General features: G+C 44.0%; 2 protein-coding genes across 4 annotated transcripts; both read right to left on the minus strand.

The window, feature by feature from the left end:
• Positions 1–4,234: 4,234 nt before the first annotated feature.
• LOC121560243 (zinc finger protein with KRAB and SCAN domains 8-like) lies at positions 4,235–15,541 on the minus strand. 2 transcript variants are annotated; one of them, XM_045214430.1, is made up of 3 exons: positions 15,305–15,541; positions 6,013–6,143; positions 4,235–5,639 (listed from the first exon to the last, which is right to left on the minus strand). In XM_045214430.1, exons 1-3 carry the CDS (start codon positions 15,483–15,485, stop codon positions 4,458–4,460), a joined length of 1,494 nt encoding a protein of 497 aa, XP_045070365.1. In that variant the 5' UTR covers positions 15,486–15,541; the 3' UTR covers positions 4,235–4,457. The 2 variants fall into 2 exon arrangements, with proteins under 2 accessions (XP_045070365.1, XP_045070367.1); XM_045214432.1 differs by lacking the exon at positions 15,305–15,541 and adding an exon at positions 7,907–8,090.
• Positions 15,542–16,227: 686 nt separating this feature from the next.
• On the minus strand, positions 16,228–19,504 carry LOC121560259 (zinc finger protein 271-like). 2 transcript variants are annotated; one of them, XM_045214427.1, is made up of 3 exons: positions 18,943–19,013; positions 18,517–18,647; positions 16,228–18,344 (listed from the first exon to the last, which is right to left on the minus strand). In XM_045214427.1, exons 1-3 carry the CDS (start codon positions 18,965–18,967, stop codon positions 17,067–17,069), a joined length of 1,434 nt encoding a protein of 477 aa, XP_045070362.1. In that variant the 5' UTR covers positions 18,968–19,013; the 3' UTR covers positions 16,228–17,066. The 2 variants fall into 2 exon arrangements, with proteins under 2 accessions (XP_045070362.1, XP_041729210.2); XM_041873276.2 differs by lacking the exon at positions 18,943–19,013 and adding an exon at positions 19,027–19,504 and having other exon boundaries at positions 16,233–18,344.
• Positions 19,505–20,243: the final 739 nt, after the last annotated feature.

Consider the following 20,243-nt stretch of genomic DNA (forward strand, 5'->3'; position numbering starts at 1 on the left):
ATTAACAGTTTGGATGACCACCTTCATGACGTTATCCATCTTTAATGACTTGCAACACAAAGCCTCCTGGTGCAAAATACAGTGAAAAGTCAAAAAATCACATCCTCCATTTGCAGATTGCACTTTCTCTCTGAACTTTGTCACAACGCCTGCTTTTTTCCCGATCATTGAGGGCGCACCATCTGTAGCCAGGCTGACAGCGCGGGACCAGTCCACTCCGACCCTGTCCAGCGCGCCCGACGAGTGCAGTAAAAATATCAGCTGCTGTCGTTGTATCTGTCATCGGCACCAACTCCACGAACTCCTCGGTGACGGTCAATGTGTCATCAACTCCGCGGATGAAAATGGCCAGTTGTGCAACATCTGTAATGTCCGTGCTTTCATCAATTGCAACCGAAAACGCAATAAATGACTTTACTTTTTGCTTCAACTGGCTGTCCAAATCCACTGAAAGATCGGAAATCCTGTCTGCAACTGTGTTTCTTGTCAGGCTGATATTTGCAAAAGCCTGGTGCTTTTCAGGGCACACAATCTCTGCTGCCTTCATCATGCATGTTTTTACAAATTCACCCTCACTAAATGGTTTTGAAGCCACTGCGATTTCATTAGCAATGAGGTAGCTAGCTTTCACTGCAGCGTCACTGATGTCTCGGCTGTGAGTAAACACAGACTGCTGTTTCTTCAGACCCGCCAACAGTTCATTCACCTTCTCTCATCTCCGCTGTCCTTGAAAGTTGTCATATTTGTCGGCATGAAGACTCACATTGTGGCGACGAAGGTTATATTCTTTCAGCACTGCAACATGCTGTGAACACACCAAACATACAGCTTTCCCATTCAATTCCGTGATTAAATAGGATGACCATTTTTCTTGGAACACTCTGCTCTCTGCGTCCACTTTTCTCTTTTTTGACAGAGACATATTGGGGCAATGAGGGTGCCAAAGCACATAATGTTAAAAGTAGAAGCCGTAATAAATATCGCGGGCAAAACAAAGTAGCTCATTGGCTGCACGTGCTTGACCTACTTTTACATTTTACATTTACGTCATTTAGCAGACGCTCTTATCCAGAGCGACTTACAAATTGAGGGAGCACAACTAATCTTCTCCTTTCCCCCTTCTGATAACCAGGTGGCGAATCGCATCTCTGCATGTCTGGCAGACATATCAGTATGGATGACGGATCACCACCTCAAGCTGAACCCTGGCAAGACGGAGCTGCTCTTCCTCCCGGGGAAGGACTGCCCGTTCCATGATCTCGCCATCACGGTTGACAACTCCGTTGTGTCCTCCTCCCAGAGTGCGAAGAGCCTTGGCGTGACCCTGGACAACACCCTGTCGTTCTCCGCTAACATCAAGGCGGTGACCCGATCCTGTAGGTTCATGTTCTACAACATTCGGAGAGTACGACCCTGCCTTACACAGGAAGCGGCACAGGTCCTAATCCAGGCACTTGTCATCTCCCGTCTGGATTACTGCAACTCGCTGTTGGCTGGGCTCCCTGCCTGTGCCATTAAACCCCTACAACTCATCCAGAATGCCGCAGCCCGTCTGGTGTTCAACCTTCCCAAGTTCTCTCACGTCACCCCCCTCCTCCGCACACTCCACTGGCTTCCAGTTGAAGCTCGCATCTGTTACAAGACCATGGTGCTTGCCTATGGAGCTGTGAGGGGAACGGCACCTCCGTACCTTCAGGCTCTGATCAGTCCCTACACCCAAACGAGGGCATTGCGTTCATCCACCTCTGGCCTGCTGGCTCCCCTTCCTCTGCGGAAGCATAGTTCCCGCTCAGCCCAGTCAAAACTGTTCGCTGCTCTGGCACCCCAATGGTGGAACAAGCTCCCTCACGACGCCAGGACAGCGGAGTCACTCACCACCTTCCGGAGACATTTGAAACCCCACCTCTTTAAGGAATACCTGGGATAGGATAAAGTAATCCGTCTACCCCTCCCCTTACCCCACCCCCCCCCCCCCCCCAAAAAAAAAGAAAAAAAAGAAAAACACATTGTAAAGTGGTTATCCCACTGGCTATAAGGTGAATGCACCAATTTGTAAGTCGCTCTGGATAAGAGCGTCTGCTAAATGACGTAAATGTAAAATGTCTAATGGCAGTCAGGCTACCTCTGGCGAGCACATGGAGGGCCCCAAAGAAATGCCACCCCACACCATGACTGACCCACCTCCAAACCGGTCATGCTGGAGGATGTTGCAGGCAGCAGAACGTTCTCCACGGCGTCTCCAGACTCTGTCACGTCTGTCACATGTGCTCAGTGTGAACCTGCTTTCATCTGTGAAGAGCACAGGGCGCCAGTGGCGAATTTGCCAATCTTGGTGTTCTCTGGCAAATGCCAAACGTCCTGCACGGTGTTGGGCTGCAAGCACAACCCCCACCTGTGGACGTCGGGCGCTCATACCACCCTCATGGAGACTGTTTCTGACCGTTTGAGCAGACACATGCACATTTGTGGCCTGCTGGAGGTCATTTTGCAGGGCTCTGGCAGTGCTCCTCCTGCTCCTCCTTGCACAAAGGCGGAGGTAGCAGTCCTGCTACTGGGTTGTTGCCCTCCTACGGCCTCCTCCACGTCTCCTGATGTACTGGCCTGTCTCCTGGTAGCGCCTCCATGCTCTGGACACTACGCTGACAGACACAGCAAACCTTCTTGCCACAGCTCGCATTGATGTGCCATCCTGGATGAGCTGCACTACCTGAGCCACTTGTGTGGGTTGTAGACTCCGTCTCATGCTACCACTAGAGTGAAAGCACCGCCAGCATTCAAAAGTGACCAAAACATCAGCCAGGAAGCATAGGAACTGAGAAGTGGTCTGTGGTCACCACCTGCAAAACCAGTCCTTTATTGGGGGTGTCTTGCTAATTGCCTATAATTTCCACCTGTTGTCTATTCCATTTGCACAACAGCATGTGAAATTTGTCAATCAGTGTTGCTTCCTAAGTGGACAGTTTGATTTCACAGAAGTGTGATTGACTTGGAGTTACATTGTGTTGTTTAAGTGTTCCCTTTATTTTTTTGAGCAGTGTATATAAATAACACCCCGTATTCAAAAATACAGTGTTATTTGCAGTGGCTGCAGACCATGTAGACATTACTTATAAATGCCTACAGACAGCTGTCAGCGGGGCTTTCCATGGTACCGTTACGCCATCGCTCTAGTCTTCTCATAAAACTGGTGAATAGCCTTCTCTCTATAAGACTATGGGTACCTTTTATGCGTTACTCGCTTTAATTGTATTTTATATCATAGAAAATAAAAGAACACAGATTAATTTAAATGGACTTACTGAAATTCAGAAGACATCTCCCTCAGAGGTTCGTGTATCAGGTATCTTCCCCCGGGCAGCTCTCAGTAAAAGTCTGATCTGGGCGGGTCCACGTCGTCTTTGGTCAGACGGGAAATTACCTTACACTTTCCCACTAGGGAATGCGGCACCGGTGTCTCCCTCGCAGACCTTCACTGAGATGCTCCACAGGTGGAAATTCGTGACGCCAAATTGTTGTGGAAATTCTTACACAGGACACTCAAAGTCTATATTAAATGAATCACTCTTTATTGTCAGCAAGCTGGAGAGGTCACAGTCAAACTTAGATGCATAAAGTACCGGTCTGAAGTGAGCTCTAAAAGGGCGTTCCTTACGTAGAGCCTTATATGGCTACATAAACATGATTAATTGGATTGGTTCCTACATGTGACTGGCTCCGTCTCCTATCTTAACTTAAAGAACATATTCTGGGTGTTCTGCCAGATGGTCCTCCGGAGGGGGTCATGACGCCCCCCCCACCCCCCTCATATCTTGACCAGACACAGGCAGGAACCAAGGATTGTTCATGACACCAAAGATAAGATGCACAAAGTAATATTTCCTTCACAGACTCAACAAGGTGTCGAAAGCGTTCCACAGGGATGCTGGCCCATGTTGACTCGAATGCTTCCCACAGTTGTGTCAAGTTGGCTGAATGTCATTTGGGTGGTGGACCATTTTTGATACACACAAGAAACTGTTGAGCGTGAAAAACCCAGCAGCGTTGCAATTCTTGACACAAACTGGTGGGCCTGGCACCTACTACCATACCCCCGTTCAAAGGCACTTCAATATTTTGTCTTGCCCATTCACCCTCTGAATGGCACATATACACAATCCATGTCTCAATTGTCTCAAGGCTTAACAATCCTTCTTTAACCTGTCTCCTCTCCTTCACCTACACTGATTGAAGTGGATTTAACAGGTGACATCAATAAGGGATCATAGCTTTCACCTGGTCAGTCTATGTCATGGAAAGAGCAGGTGTTCTTGATGTTTTGTAAACTCTGTGTATATTCCACAATGTCTAGTCCTTGCACTTCCAAAGCTCGTAGTTGTTGCGGAAATTGAAAGTCTATCTTTAATGCAGGGTTTGATGTAAACGTCAGAAGCTATCAAATGGAATGGTTACTGTGTATGTTATAGAGTGGAATGGTTTTTCTGCTGGTGTATTCTGAGGTAGCTCCTCTCTGAGAACCTCTTCCCGCAGTGCGTACAGGCGAATGGCCTCTCTCCCGTGTGGACCTTCAGGTGCCTCTTCAGCTTGTCCTGGCGGGAGAACCTCTTCTCACACTGGGGGCAGCTGTAAGGTTTCTCCCCTGTGTGGACCCTCTGGTGCCTCTTCAGGGTGCCAGCCTCTGTGAAGCGCATGTGGCACTGGGTGCAGCTGAATGGTTTCTCCCCTGTGTGGACCCTCTGGTGGATCTCCACCTTCTGGGGGCAGCTGAAGCCTTTGTTACAGAACATGCAGAAGAATCGTTTATCTTTACTATTGCCTGATGTTGCTGCCCCTCCCCGAGCTTGGGATTTAGCCCTGTTGTTTGAGTTCAATACCTGATCAAAAAAGACATGGCCGTGTGAATCGGAAGACCCCATCGACGTGGACACCGGGTCGCGATCTCTGAGCATGTGTAAAGGGGAGTGGGTCGCAACATTTGGATTTGTCTCTAAGCTTTCCCTGTAGTCTAAGAAATCTCTGCCCTGCGAGTGTCCTTCTCCTAGGTGATTATCTGCATTCCATGTGGGAGGAACGTCGCCCTCCAATTTCACAGTCACTTCATCTATGACCAGACCCTCCCCATTCTTATCTAAATACCCTTCAGAGAATACACCACTACTATCCCGGTTCCAGTCCCCTATAGACAGATCATTCTGTGTGTCTAAACCCAAGGGCATGTTGCCAGGGTCCTTCTCTGTAGTGTAAGAACAATACGGATCATCACCGCCAGTGTCTAACGCGTCACCATCACCATCCCCACGGGAATGAACAGTCCTTTGGCTCTGGTGAAATACCGGTAAATAGTCAGAGCCGGGAGCAGGAGGACAGCTCAGTCTCCCCAAACCTGGGTCTGATATGTGGTCAGGTCCTGTGTGTAAGAGCCTGTGTGTTACAGTTAAAGTCTTGGTGTCTGTCTTTGACTTGAGGATGGCGTTCAGCGTTCCACTGACCTCGGTGACACTGCGTTGGGTCCTGGGCTGCGCTGCGGCAGTGGTAGGGTCCTCCTTGACTACAGTCTGGATGTCTCTGCTGTGCCATGGGTTCTCCTCTCCTTCAGACCTCTCCAGCTTGATCCCAGGACCTGCAGCCTCTGCATCTGCAGACTGACAAGAAGAGAGGAGGTTATTACCTGTACATGAGTAGAATTGGATAACAATTTCTTAGGGAAGTCTCACAAGCTCTCCTATGGCAGATGTACATGTAAGCAAGAGCCTTTCTGAAATAAACGGGCCACATCTGATTTACAAAGTAAATGTAATTTGTAATGCAACACTATTACACTAACCAAGGGCTCTCCAACCTTGTCCCTGGAAAGATACCCTTCTGTAGGTTTTCACTCCAACCCCAGTTGTAAGTAACCTGATTCCGTTTATCAACCAGCTAATTATTAGAATCAGGTGCACTAGATTAGGGTTGGAGTGAAAACCTACAGGACAGTAGCTCTCCAGGAACAGGGTTGGAGAGCCCTTCACTAACCTCTATCACGATAACGTGCTGGGTTGAGGATCCACTCCCCTCATCAACAGTAATTGGTTGGTCATCATTCCATGTATTGTGTCCCGCTGGCTTCACAAAGCTCCTGTGGCCTCCAGTGAGATGTCCTTCACCTGAGAGAGTGATTGAGGGAAAAGAGGTTGTTAGGTTAACTACTGTGGTATAGACCTCTTTCTGTGTTTGCAAACATTGCCACACAAGGGCGATGCGTGCAATTTGATTACAGAACACGGGGCAGTTCTCAGAAAACTAGAAGAAAAAAAAAACATTTACATGTTTCTCATGATTGCATTTCACACTACTTTTGGAGTATAAATTGATTTTAAGGCTCCTATGAATGTCCTGCTTAAAGGCCCAGTGCAGTCAAAAACAATATTTTCCTGTGTTTTATATATATTTCCACACTGAAGTTGGAATGGTACTGTGAAATTGTGAAAATTATGATAATGCCCTTTTAGTGTAAGAGCTGTTTGAAAAGAGCGCCTGACATTTTCAGCCTGTTTTGGTGGGATGGGATTTTGGCCTGCCTGGTAACATTAGTTAAAGTAAAGATTCACCCATTTTGAATGTTATATTGTTTTTGTGCATCTCTGAGCGATATTCTATCCATTCCCTGCGTCATTTCATGTTTTCATGTATCTGAGCTATTGCCGTTCAAGCAGGCAGAAATTCGGCCGGTATGACTACACTTGAAGATAATAGGAATACGACTTTTAGATCGCGAAAACTTCTATCATACATGTCAGATTTCAATACTGGCAAATGTCATAACGCGGGAGGTTGTCTTCTCTCGAATTTGTAATTTAACAGAGGGTCTAACACATTTCTCCTATTTGTCTGCCTCTTCAGTCCAGGGTGCATTGCATGGTGCCGTTGCGAATGTCAGACTCCACTCTGAGGAACATCGATCTGCAGGTTTAACAATGTGAGATTGTAGACTCCTAAATTGATAGTGCAGTTTGTTTAGGCGATTTTACAGCTAACTACCTACTCCACATGCTAATATTGACTTTGGTATTATTGTGTGTAGCTACATTTGCTAGCTACCTAGCTAGCCAGCCCATAGAGAGAGCGTTGCAAGTTTTGTAGTCCACGATTTTCACATATTGCTACCAACCTATTTGTTCACAAAAAAATATTGTTCTCACATTAAGTTATAGGGATGAGTGGTTTTGGGTGTATTTTTCCTTTAATAGACCAATCTGAAAAGAAAGTTCCAAACCTCTTTGCCAGTAACAACTCATTTCCAGAATTGCTCTTTGCTAAGAACCTTTATTTTATTTTTACCATTTTAATTTAAAACAATCACAGTAAGGTACCTAATTGTTATCCAGAAATGATTTGATATTAAGATAAAAAACGGCTGCATTGGACCTTTAATATAATGGCTGTGTCATCACAAATCAACTGCATAACACTTAAAAACACTTCAACCAGTAAAATGGCTCTTTGGCTAACTTTACTACAGCCGGTCATTGAACGTTAGCATTCTAGCAAACAAGTGATGCATCCAAAATAGGTATTTTACAAAGATCACAAACAATATAATATAAATATCTGTTCAAGCTAAACATTGTAAGCGTACTATGACAACCGCAAAATATATGGTTCCGGTTACAACAACTATGAATGTTTCTTCATGGCAGTGGCCCTAACTGCTTTCATTCTTCATCCAGAAGTCGCGTGTTAGAATACGATAGTGTCTTTGCGTAAAATAGGTAGCTAAGTAATCTGGGCCATTTTTCCATACTATCCAAAAACTGACCAAGACCCAATTCTTGTAAGACATTTGAACACATGGGAAACGGGGCGACAGGCACTGAGCTATATATAAACGGCGACAGCCCCCGCGGCCTCGGCCTTCTGCAAAATGTACCTCTTCCCATTCCTCTGTATCGGTCGAGGATATTGACACTACTTGGACGACTGGCGAAGGCACGCTCTCTCATTGTCCTTTCTGCGCGCTCCCGTGCCACCTTCAGTTCCAGTAGCTGTAGTTTCCTCCGCAATCCCCTGTTTTCTTTCTGGCTTTGAGAAATTTCTAAACGGAACACTGCATAGTCGTCGTCTACGAGTTTACAGATCTCTGCCACGGCTGCATTCGCTAGCACCTCCATAACGGAGGCTATTTGAGTGTGAAAAACCATATCGTTACAGTTAGCCATTGTTAGCAGCTAGCTAAATAGCATTACCTAGATAACATATATCAACAAGTGCTTTCTCCAACACGAATTAAACACTATCTGGGGGTAAGTATGTGATGCTGGGAAGTTAAAGAAGTCATATTTTGAGTTCCCGGGCGTTAACAAACGTCTAAATAACTAAAACGCTAAATGTAGAAATTGTTCTTGGTCACTGTTCACTTCCGTTTAAGGATCTTATTGGATGTCGTCATAGTTCAAAGGTTTAGTTAAATGAAAAAGGTATGCGCGCTGTTTCAATTACGGTACTGCTTATTACACGTCAAATCTATGATCAGTATCTTTCAAGCTCAGAGCAGACTTGTTTAGAAATAACAGTGTGTTAACAAGAATATAGTAGAATATAATGAATTACTTTATTCCATCTACATCACCTCAGTAAGGTAAATACTCAGCTGGGCCGTATTACTTTTTAAAATATATTTATCATTTATTTTATTATATTCATTATGCCGATTCTGTTGCAAAACGTTTCTTAAACGGAAGCAAATTGAACGAAACGGGGAGGGACCTACATAGACTGTGAAAAGAATGGGGACCTACGTGAATTTGTCCGATTGAAACTCTCGTTTTACTTGCTCAACTGTTTGGACTAATGATTACACCCCTGTCCTTGTTCTAGCCTAGGTTTACCGTCTCTAAAAACAGGGATTTACAAAAACCTGTTTCAAATGACAAGTTAATTACCCTCCTAAACAGACGTTAAAATGTCCTACACTGATTCAGTTTGTAGAGACCAGTCAGTCTGGAATATCAAGTACAGGTTCACATTCGTTTATGTTTATTATTTCACCCCAGTCATCACAAGACCTGAAGCTTTCAGGACATTTACTGAAAACAGCTTGAGGTCATGGACTGTTTGTAAAGATCCCATACCACAGATGATAGATAAGCTTGTGAGCTCTGGGTTTTTAACAACAGAAACCGTTAAGAGGGACTTGACTTAAGCATGTTTTGGTCGTTGTTGCATTGATGAACAAGGTGACATGGTGACGTACATCAGTATAAATGCAGCCAACAGTGTGTGACTGAGTAAGTCAATTATTGAGTGGCAATGTTTGCTACAGTCATGGGGGATTCATAGCAATAACACACATAACAGATATGGGAGATATACAGTACATGGGACATTTTAATTTCAAAACACTTGGATCATAGTAATAACTAGCTTTTGCTTGTATTGTATAAAAAAACATACGAGAGACATGTAAGCTAAGCCTTCTAAGGTCTCACATACGTGGGACATACATTTCAAAGCACTTGCATACCACTGTCTGACATCATTGAAGGCCCTCCTGTAGCTCAGTTGGTAGAGTATGGCGCTTGCAACGCCAGGGTTGTGGGTTCGTTTCCCACGGGGGGCCAGTGTGAAAAATGTATGCACTCACTAACTGTAAGTCGCTCTGGATAAGAGCGTCTGCTAAATGACTAAAATGTAAATGTAAGCACGCAACTTCACACTTATTGAAGAAAGAAGCAAAGTCTGCCTCGAGGAGTAGCAGGAAGAGGAAGGGGACAAGCTGAAGGATGAGGAGGAGGAATTATTCCATAGCAGTTTCTATTTCATTATTAAGTGGAGATCTCTCAACAATTATTCTCATTACATTGCTAGTTGTCAGTGACAAATATCAAAGCTAAGCAGGGCTGGGCTTGGTTAAAACCCAGGATGGGAGACCAAAGGCATAGCTGTAGATAAATAAACTGTCCAGTAGGAGGTGCTGCCCATTCGTAACCATAAACTCATACCTGAACATGTATATACAAATATTATATTTTTCTTATAGTAATTGTTGAAATTTTTTTTTAATATGTTGACTTATAAAAACAATGTGAAACTTTAAGAAAAGCATTTATTTTGTAGAGGTTACATTATCAGAACATACAGTGCCTTCAGAAAGTATTCATACCTCTTGACTTATTCCACATTTTGTTGTGTTACAGCCTGAATTCAACATTTATTAAATCACCCATCTACACAAAATAACCCATAATGACAAAGTGAAAACATGTTTTTAGAATTTTTTCCAATTGGTTGAAAATGAAATACAGATATCTCATTTACATTAGTATTATCATCCCTCAGTCAATACATGTTAGAATCACCTTTGGCAGCGATTACAGCTGTGAGTCTTTCTGGGTAAGTCTCTGAAGCCGTGCTCACATTGGCAGTTTGAAATGAATCAAATCTAATTTATTTGCATATCCGATTAGAATCTGTTATTTTTCCTGTATTCTGAACAGCCAAAAAGCACATGGAATCGGATATTTCAACCTACATTTCGTAGGTGGTTTGAAGTCAGATACAAATCTGATTCCTGGCCATGTGACATGTCTGAACGGTCAAATCGGATTATTTTCAAGTGGTTTTTAGACTGTTATTCGACATATCTTGTTGCTTGCTAGCTACTCTGGCAGTTTGACTAAAACATGTGGTACGCTAGCTAACTAGCTTCTTAATTGTTTACAAACAATTGAGTGAATGTGCTAGAAAGCTAAACAGCTATTTAACTAGCTAGTTGACTGCTGTGGCTAGCCAAAAAGGACTAATTTTGAAAGTTGGATCATCTTATCATTTGAGGCTTTAAAAAAGTGTTCTTGCCCTATGATTTTGAACTTTCAAACAACTGGGAAATGTCCACGGCAAGCATTGTTGTCACCTTAGCAAGCACCACCACCAATCAGCCTACACCACTGCACACACACCCGTCGTTACTATGACAACTAGTGTTGCCTTGTCAGCAAATGACTGCTGTCTGAACACACACAAATCCGATTTGGTCAATTGTAACTTGCTGTTTGGACAGTCAGTAGTCCAAAACAGATTTGAGTGTTAAGGCCTGCAGTGTGAACAGGCTTAAGAGCTTTGCACACCTGGATTATACAATATTTGCACATTATTCTTTAACAAATTCTTCAAGCTCTGTCAAGTTGTTGTTGATCATTGCTAGACAGCACTTTTCAAGTCTTGCTATAGATTTTAAAGCCGATTTAAGTCAAAACTGTAACTAGGCCACTCAGGAACATTCAATGTTGTCTTGTTAAGCAACTCCAGTGTATATTTGGCCCTGCGTTGTAGGTTATTGTCCTGCTGAAAGGTAAATTTGTCTCCCAGTGTCTGAACCAGGTGTTCCTCTAGGATTTTGCCTGTGCTTAGCTCTATTCCGTTTCTTTTTATCCTAACGATATGGAGCCATTGGAGTTTATTAATTGGCCATATGTGTTGATTCAAGAATTAAGTACAATGTTTTGGTTTGACTGAGATAAGAGAAACTCAGTCCCTGCAATTATACAAAAATAACCAAGTCAGTCAGCACAGATTCAGTTTTGTATTTAATTTCAACAAAATGGTCATACACTCACATAACTTTAAAGTACAGTACTTTTATTGCACAAAATGATACATGTGGCAAGTAGAATAACTTTTCTCACTATGGTAACACTTTACATTTTCTGTAAATCTGGTACCCTCACTTTGATAAAATTAATTTTTGAATACTTTGGAAAAGGTTCAACATTACGTTACACACAGCTTCACTACTTTATAACAATAAACATTAATTAAGGCACTATCATCTCCTCATTATAAAACAAAAGCATAAAAGAACTGGACAAGGTTGTCACTTTTCATCAGTGAAGCATTTTTACAGACACCATATCATCTACTCTGCCTCATCATACTCAATTCTTTCCTCAGTTCACCTCATTCAGTCCAAATCCAACAGAATAAAAATAATATATAAAAAAAATAGTACTACATATCACACTATACACTATTCATGGACCATGTGCATTTTCTGCTGATGTATCCTGAGGTAGCTCCTCTCTGAGAACCTCTTCTTGCAGTGTGTACATGCGAACGGCCTTTCTCCCGTGTGGACCTTCAGGTGCATCGTCAGCTGTTGCTAGTGGGAGAATCTCTTCTCACACTGGGGGCAGCTGTAGGATTATGTGTGTATGTTCTATCCCAGTTCGCTCCTCTCCTTGTAGGCTTTACAGACTCTCCCCACCCCTTGGCTGCAACCATTCTAATTTAGTGTACCCTGCACGCACAACCCATGTGGAATTCCTGGTCTCCGGCAGCGTTTGGAACTGATGGAGACATGGTTCACCACAGAGAACACTGCAACTCCAGCTGCTCTCTCTTCATCTGACTACGTGTTCTCTCATAGTCTGAGAGCATCTGGTCGTCACGGTGGTGGCACAAGGCAGCTCATTTCTCCTAAATTGAGATTTTCTGTCTCCTCATTTGAATTCCATGCTGTCACTGTCACTTGTCCACTCAAGCTTAACATTGTTGTCATCAATCACCCACCAGGTGCCCTTTGAGTTCCTCAATGAGCTTGACACCTTGATAAGCTCATTTCCTGATGATGGCTCACCGCTCTTTGTATTGGGCGACATCAACCTCCCGACTTCTGCCTTTCGATTAATTTCTTTCCCCTCCTTGCTTCTTTTGACCTCACCCTTTCCCCTCCCACTCAAAAGGCAGACAATACGCTTGACCTCATATTTACTAGAGGATGTTCGACCTACTAATCTCACGGCGACCTCCCTCCAGGTCTCTGATTACTACTTTGTTTCCTTTTCTGTATCCCTCTCCTCCAAACCTAGCCACTCAGTCCCTACCCAGATGGTAATGCGCCATCACAATCTTTGCTCTCTCTCTCCCACTACTCTCTCTCCTCTTCTATCCTATCAACTCTCCCTTCTGCTAAATCCTTCTGTCTGCTGTCTGCTGATTCTGCGTCTTCGACCCTACTCTCCTCCCTTTCCGCATCTAATGACTCGCACTGTCCCCTTTCCTTCCGGCCGGCTCGGTCCTCCCCTCCTGCTCCGTGACTGAGTGACTCATTGTGAGCTTACAGAATGGCTGCGGGCAGCTGAGCGAAAATGGAGGAAAACTAAACTTCCGGAGGCCCTATCATACTTTCACTCCCTCCTCTCTACCTCCTCTTCCTCTGTATCCGCTGCTAAAGCCACTTTATATCACTCTAAATTTCAAGCTTCTGCCTCTAACCCTAGGAAACTATTTTCTACCTGCTCCTCCCTCCTTAATCCTCCATCCCCTCCCTTTCTGCAGACAACTTTGTCAACAACTTTGAAAAGAAAGTTGACGACATCCTCTCCTCATTCACTCAGCCTATTGAGTCCACTGGTCCCACTAACACAGAACTACCCTACGCCTTGACCTCTTTCTCCCCTCTCTCTCTAGATGAAATTCTGCGACTAGTGAGGTCCGGCCACCCGACAACCTGCACGCTCAACCCCATCCCCTCCTCCCTTCTCCAGACCATCTCTGGAGACCTCCCATTCCTAACTTCTCTGACCACTGGCTGCGTCCCCTCTTGACTTCAAAATGGCCAGTCGTCCCCTCCTCAAGAAACCCTTCTTTCTTTTCTTTCCAAAACACTTGAGTGTGCTGTCACTGACGAACTCTCTCGCTATCTCTCTCAGAGTGATGTTCTTGACCCTAACCAGTCAGGCTTCAAGAAGGATTACTCAACCGAGACTGCTCTCCTCTGTGTCATGGAGGCTCTCTGCACTGCCAAAGCTGACTCTCTCCTTTGTTCTCATCGTCCTTGATCTATCCACTGTCTTCGACACCGTCTGGACTACTGCAACTCAGTTGCCGGGGCTCGCCGCTTGTGCCATCAGACCACTGCAACTTATCCAGAACCAGCCCACCTGGTGTTCAACCTTCACAAATTCTCCCATGTCACCCCACTCCTCTGCACACTCCACTGGCTTCCAGTCCAAGACCATGGTGCTTCCCTACTGAGCAGCAAGAGAAACTGCCCCTCCCTACCGTCAGGCTATGCTCAAACCTACACCCCAACCTGAGCACTCCGTCTCTTGGCCCTCTGGTCTCTTGGCCCTCCCACCCCTACAGGAGTACAGCTCCCGCTCAGCCTGGTCCAAGCTCTTCTCTGTCCTGGCACCTCAATGGTGGAACCAGCTCAGGGCCTAAAATGTACTTTTTGGCCCACCAGCCACTGTGGCAGGTAGATGAAAACATTTACCAGGCACTCTGATTTTTTTAACCAGCCAAAATATGTTTCCCCATTATTACAACAACGGATGACCATGCTTTGTGACTGAGTTTCTCTTTTCTCAGTCAAACCAAAACATTGTACTTAATTCTTGAATCAACACATATGGCCAGAAATGTATTAGTATGAAGTAATGTGGTATATTGCTCAATTTCATAAAACATTTTGTGACCTGAGTCTTTTAACCAAAATATCAGATGAGACAAAATGTTCAGCTGCCCCTTTAAGGGTGGGAGGTTACCGTGGTAATGGGGCCACTTGAGTCATGTCATGTGTGAGATTTGGGACCTGACTAGGGTGTCTCTTCACTATCTGTTGAAGCAGCAGAATCAAACTATCGTTGAAAAACAACCGAGCTTGTGAACAAAACAATGTAAATAGCCAAGAAACGAGGACAAAGTCTCACTTTGTAGACTTTTGAGTAAATTAGACCAACTTTTATGCCTGTGTGCAGAGCCTCCAAAAATGAATCTCTCAGCACTTCACTCAGTGCACAAAGCTCCCCTGCCAGGCAGTGTTGCTGCGCAAGGTGGGATATAGGATTCATATTTCTTTGTGCGATTAGCAGCTATGAAACAAAACAGCAGAAATTATTTTTTCTGCTATAATTCACAAGTTGCAGATGTGCTCATACTTGACATTTGACTCTTTTTATTTGTAAAAGTAATGCTGGCACTGTAGCCCTGCAAATTGACCACCCGCCAACGTGGCTGGTGAAATAGACATTCTTAACCACCAATACATACATCTACCCGCATTTAGTGAGTATTTTATGCCCTGATCCAGCTTCCCCCTGAAGCTAGGCCAGCAGAGTCCCTGCCTATCTTCCGAAAACATCTGAAACCTCTTCAAAGAGTATCTTAAGTAATCCCACAGCATCCCCCCTCCACAATGTCGCCTCTGGTCCTGGCCTGCAAGCTGATGTTGTCCCCTGGGCCCTTGGCTGCACCGGTCTGGGAATCCAAGATGGCATCCCATTGAAGCTCTATTACAGTGTGTAGGCTATATGTATTTCTCCCTTACCTTGCTGCCCTATCTTTAGTCCACTCAGCAGGTCAATGCTCTCTGGTCCGTCTTCTATTGTCTCCTCTTTGGCCAGCAGCAGATCAGGCTTCCCATCCTCCATGTCTACTGACTGTAAGAGATACAGTGTGAGAAGATGTTGGATCAAGAAATCTGATATGAGCACCCTGCTATGGCGCATCTTCTGATTGGGCAATGAGGGATTGCTATGAGTACTATGCAACCATGTTAGTTGATTTGATACTATGGAAAAGTGATAGATGATTTGATTACTTGACACTCTTTAATGGTTTGATAATTCAAAAGCATGGTCCCGTATGTGCAAAGAGTCTCAGAGTAGAAGTGCTGATCAAGGATCAGTTCCCCACCTGTCTACATAGTCTTTATTATTATGATCTAAAAGGCAAATCTGATCCTAGATCAGCACTTCTACTCTGTTGCTTTGTGGATATGGGACCTGACTTAATACCATGCATATAATTGTTTACAGTGGCTCACCTCAGTGTGACTGTGTGTGGTCCTGTGTTGCTCAGCTGGTTCCTCTGTGGGTTCAGGAGGAGGTGTAGTCTGGTTGTCCTCCATGACCATGGGCCCCTCAGGGTTCCCCAGACCCTCCCCACACCCCTCCTCATTCACCAGCAGCACCTCTGGACCCTCCTCCTCCTGGAAGAGAGAGGTGATACAGATTATACAGACATACACTCCCCCAGGTACGTACACACAGATAATAAACAGTTTCAACATGGAGTGTTTACCCATCCCCACTACGTTTGAGTCCTATACTGTAGTTACAGAATGACTTCATTGTTGTTAAACCCATTATGGTTGACAAAATAAGTCAGCTATGATAAGTAAAACGTTATCAGACAAACCTGACTAAACTATTGTGACGTGTACAGTAGGTGTTTGTTAGTGTGTGGGTATGTGTAGGTATATTTAGTAACTCTATAATGGTTACAAAGCACTGTCGAGTGTATGCAGAATAGGGTGAGGTGATGTATACTAAAGAGAGTCTCAATGAAAGTCTTAGAATGAAAAGTCCCATTTTGTGTTTATTAAACATGAACAAGTGTTAAGGTGGCACTCCAGACTCCTTTTCACCTCTTAACACCTGATTTACTTAACAAAAGGCACATCTCAATAGGTGGTCCAGGTAAGTCATGACATCACAAGTGGTGGGCCTTTCCTCTTTTGTTCTCTAGGCCGATGACATCACAACTTCCCATCAAACCAACTAATTGAATACCCTACTCCTTGAAGTTTGCAGTTGTCTAAAAAAACACTTTTGCGCTAATGTTTAATTTTTTAAACCATTTAGACTTGTATTTATACTTGGGATATCACTTTAAAACAGGAAAAGTTAAATCACTGGAGGAAGTCTTTAAATACACCATATGAAAACCACACAGATTTCTCAACTAAAAATCTGCATGAATTACCTAAACTGCATTCAATTTCTCAAAGTGTCTGGTGAAAAAAATAGAATTTGAATAGAAGTAATGAAACAGGCATTTATGAACATCATATAGGCTACACCGTACAAACACACTATGTAACATACTCTTTAGGTCATACAGTGTATCACACAATGTCTGGATGCAATATTTTACTCCGGAATATTAAACACTGAAATCTGTTAATCTCGTTATTCCAAATGCATCTGTGGGTCTTTTCAATTGACAACAATTAAAATTAATCTTTGTTTTTAATGCAGGGTAGGATATAAAAGTCAGAAGCTATCGATTGGAATGGTTACTTTCTGTTATAGAGTGGAATGTTTTTTCTGCTGGTGTATCCTTAGGTAGCTCCTCTCTGAGAACCTCTTCCCGCAGTGTGTACATGCGAACGGCCTCTCTCCAGTGTGGACCTTCAGGTGCATCTTCAAGTGACCAGCCTGGGCGAAGCGCATGGGACACTGGGTACAGCTGTAGGGTTTTTCCCCTGTGTGGACCCTCTGGTGCCTCTTCAGGTCACCAGCCTGGGCGAAGCACATGGGACATTGGGTACAGCTGAAGGGTTTCACCCCTGTGTGGACCCTCTGGTGCCTCTTCAGGTTGCCAGCCTGGGCGAAGCACATGTGACACTGGGTACAGCTATAGGGTTTCACCCCTGTGTGGACCCTCTGGTGGATCTCCACCTTCTGGGGGCAGCTGAAGCCTTTGTTACAGAACATGCAGAGGAACCGTTTCTCTTTACTACCGCCTGATGTTTCTCCCCCTCCCTGAACCTGGGCTCTAGCCCTGTCGTTTGAGTTCAATACCTGATCGAAAACGACACGGCCATGTGAATCGGAATGCCCCATCGACATTGACATTGGGTCGTGATCCCTGAGCGAGTGTAAAGGGGAGTGGGTCGCAACATTTTGATTTGTCTCTAATCTTTCCCTGTAATCTAAGAAATCTCTGCCCTGTGAGTGTCCATCTCCTAGGTGACTATCTGCATTCCATGTGGGAGGAGGGTCACCCTCCACTTTCACAGTCACCTCATCTACGACTATAACCTCCCCTTTCTTAGCTAGGCACCCTTCAGAGTATACATTACTACTGTACCGGTTCCAGTCCCCTCTAGACAGATCAGTCTGTGTCTCTAAACCCAAGGGCATGTTGCCTGGGTCCATCTCTGTAGTGTAAGAACAAGACGGATCATTTCCAATCTCTAACGCGTCACCTGAGTCCGGATGGGAATTAACCGTCCTTGGGCTCGGGTTACCGTAAAGTAAATACTCTGAGCTGGGAGCAGGAGGACAGCCCAGTGGCCCCAGCCCCAGTCGCTCTGGGTCTGACTTGTTGTCAGATTCTGTGTGTAAGAGCCTGTGTGTTACAGTTAAAGTCTCTGTGTCTGTCTCTGACTTGTGTCTGTCTCTGACCTCCGTCATGCTGCATTGGGTCCTGGGCTGCGCTGTGGCAGTGGTGGGGTCCTCCGTAGCTACAGGGGGCACTCCAGCCGTTTCAGTCTGGATGTTTCTGCTGTGTCCTGGGTCCTCCTCTCCTTCAGACCTCTCCTGCTTGACCCCAGGACCTGCAGCCTCTGCATCTGCAGACTGACACAAGAAGAGAGGAGGTTATTACCTAAATTGGATAACAATGTCTTAGGGAAGTCAAACAAGCTCTCCTATGGTAGATGTGCATGTACACAAGTGAATAGCTGAAGAGAGCCTTGCTGAAATAAATGGGCAACATTTGATTAACAAAGTAGCATTTTTTTACACTAACCTGTATCATGATAACATGCTGGGTTGAGGTTCCACTCCCCTCATCAACAGTGATTGGTTGGTCATCTCCCCATGTATTGTGTCCTGCTGGCTTGACAAAGCACCTGTGGCCTCCAGTGAGATGTCCTTCACCTGAGAGAATGATTGGGGGAAAGAAGGGGTTAGGTTAGGTACTCTCAATGCTATATTGTACACTATTGACAATGTCTAGAATTGGCAAATATTTAAGGTAACACTTCTCATAACTTCTTGATATGCTATTTATTTATCGATGTATTGTATTATGTTCCATGCATCACTTTTTTTATTTATTGAGTAAATAATAGGAAATGCAGTGAATGGAATAATATGGTTAGAATATGATTGTGTCTTTGCGCAAGCTAGTTAAGTAATCAGGGAGATTATTGCATACTATCCCAAAACTGACCAAGACCCAATTGTGGGTAACACATCTGAACACGTGCAGAAAGGGGAGACAGGACACGCAGTCTCGGCCTTCTGCAGAATGTACCTCTTGCCATTCCTCTGTACCGGTCGAGGATCTTGACACAACTGGGACGAATGGCGAGGACGCGCTCCCGTGCTACCTTCAGTTCCAATAGCTGTAGTTTCCTCCGCAATGCCCTGTTTTCTTTCTGGCTTTGAGTTATTTCCAAACGAAACACGGCATAGTCGTCATCTACGAGTTTACATATCTCTGCCACTGCTGCATTCGCTAGCACCTCCATGATGGAGGCTATTTGAGTGTGAAAAACCATACCGTTAGCCATTGTTAGCAGCTAGGTTAACTAGATAATATCTAATCACCAAATCCTGTCTCCAACGTGTATTAAAGACTACATAGGGTAAGTATGTGATTCTGTGCAGTTAAATGAGTCATATTTTTAGTGCCATGGTGTTAATAAACGTCTAAATAGCAACAATAAACACGCTAACATGGAAATTGTTCTTCGTAATTTACTTCCGTTTACACTGAAGAGAAAGGATGTTATTGGTGGGCGTCATAGAAGGGTGTGGCTAAATGAAGGGTGTGCGCGCTGTTCTTTGAAATACGGCTTATTACCTTACACGTCAAACCTCCGATTCATGATCAGTATCTTTCAAGCGGTTGTCACTAGCATCCACAGCCAAAGTCATAATTATGTCTAAACCCTGCCTATTTCTACAATATCTCTAATTAACATTTGATTTTAAACCTAACCTTAACCACACTGCTAACTTTATGCATAACCCATAACCTTAAATGAAGACCAAAAAGCACATTTTTGTTTTCATTCATTTTTAAAATATAGCCAATTTTTACTTTGTGGCCTTGGAATCTAATGGAAACCCTTTCATAGGATTGAATGAAACTAAGGCCAATTTTAATTGTAAATGATAAACAAGTAAATAAAAAGTCAACATATCAAAAGGACAACATCATTTCTAATTTATTAACAGATTTGATCACTTATTTTTTTGTACATAAAGGAACAGGTACCACCTGATTATGCCAAATAATGTTGGGATGGACATTGTTTGTTATGACCAGAACATAGGGAAAACCAAATTCAAAGGGGGAATTTGTGCATTTGGAAACTATTCAAACCCATTCACTTTTTCCACATTTTGTTACGTTACAGCCTTATTCTAAAATGGATTAAATTAATTATTTTCCTCATCAATCTACACACAATACCCCATAATGACAAAGTGAAAACAGGTTTTTAGACATTTTTGCAAATGTAT

This window comes from Coregonus clupeaformis, unplaced genomic scaffold (genome assembly GCF_020615455.1).
Source record: "Coregonus clupeaformis isolate EN_2021a unplaced genomic scaffold, ASM2061545v1 scaf0257, whole genome shotgun sequence".
Classification (NCBI taxonomy): domain Eukaryota; kingdom Metazoa; phylum Chordata; class Actinopteri; order Salmoniformes; family Salmonidae; genus Coregonus; species Coregonus clupeaformis.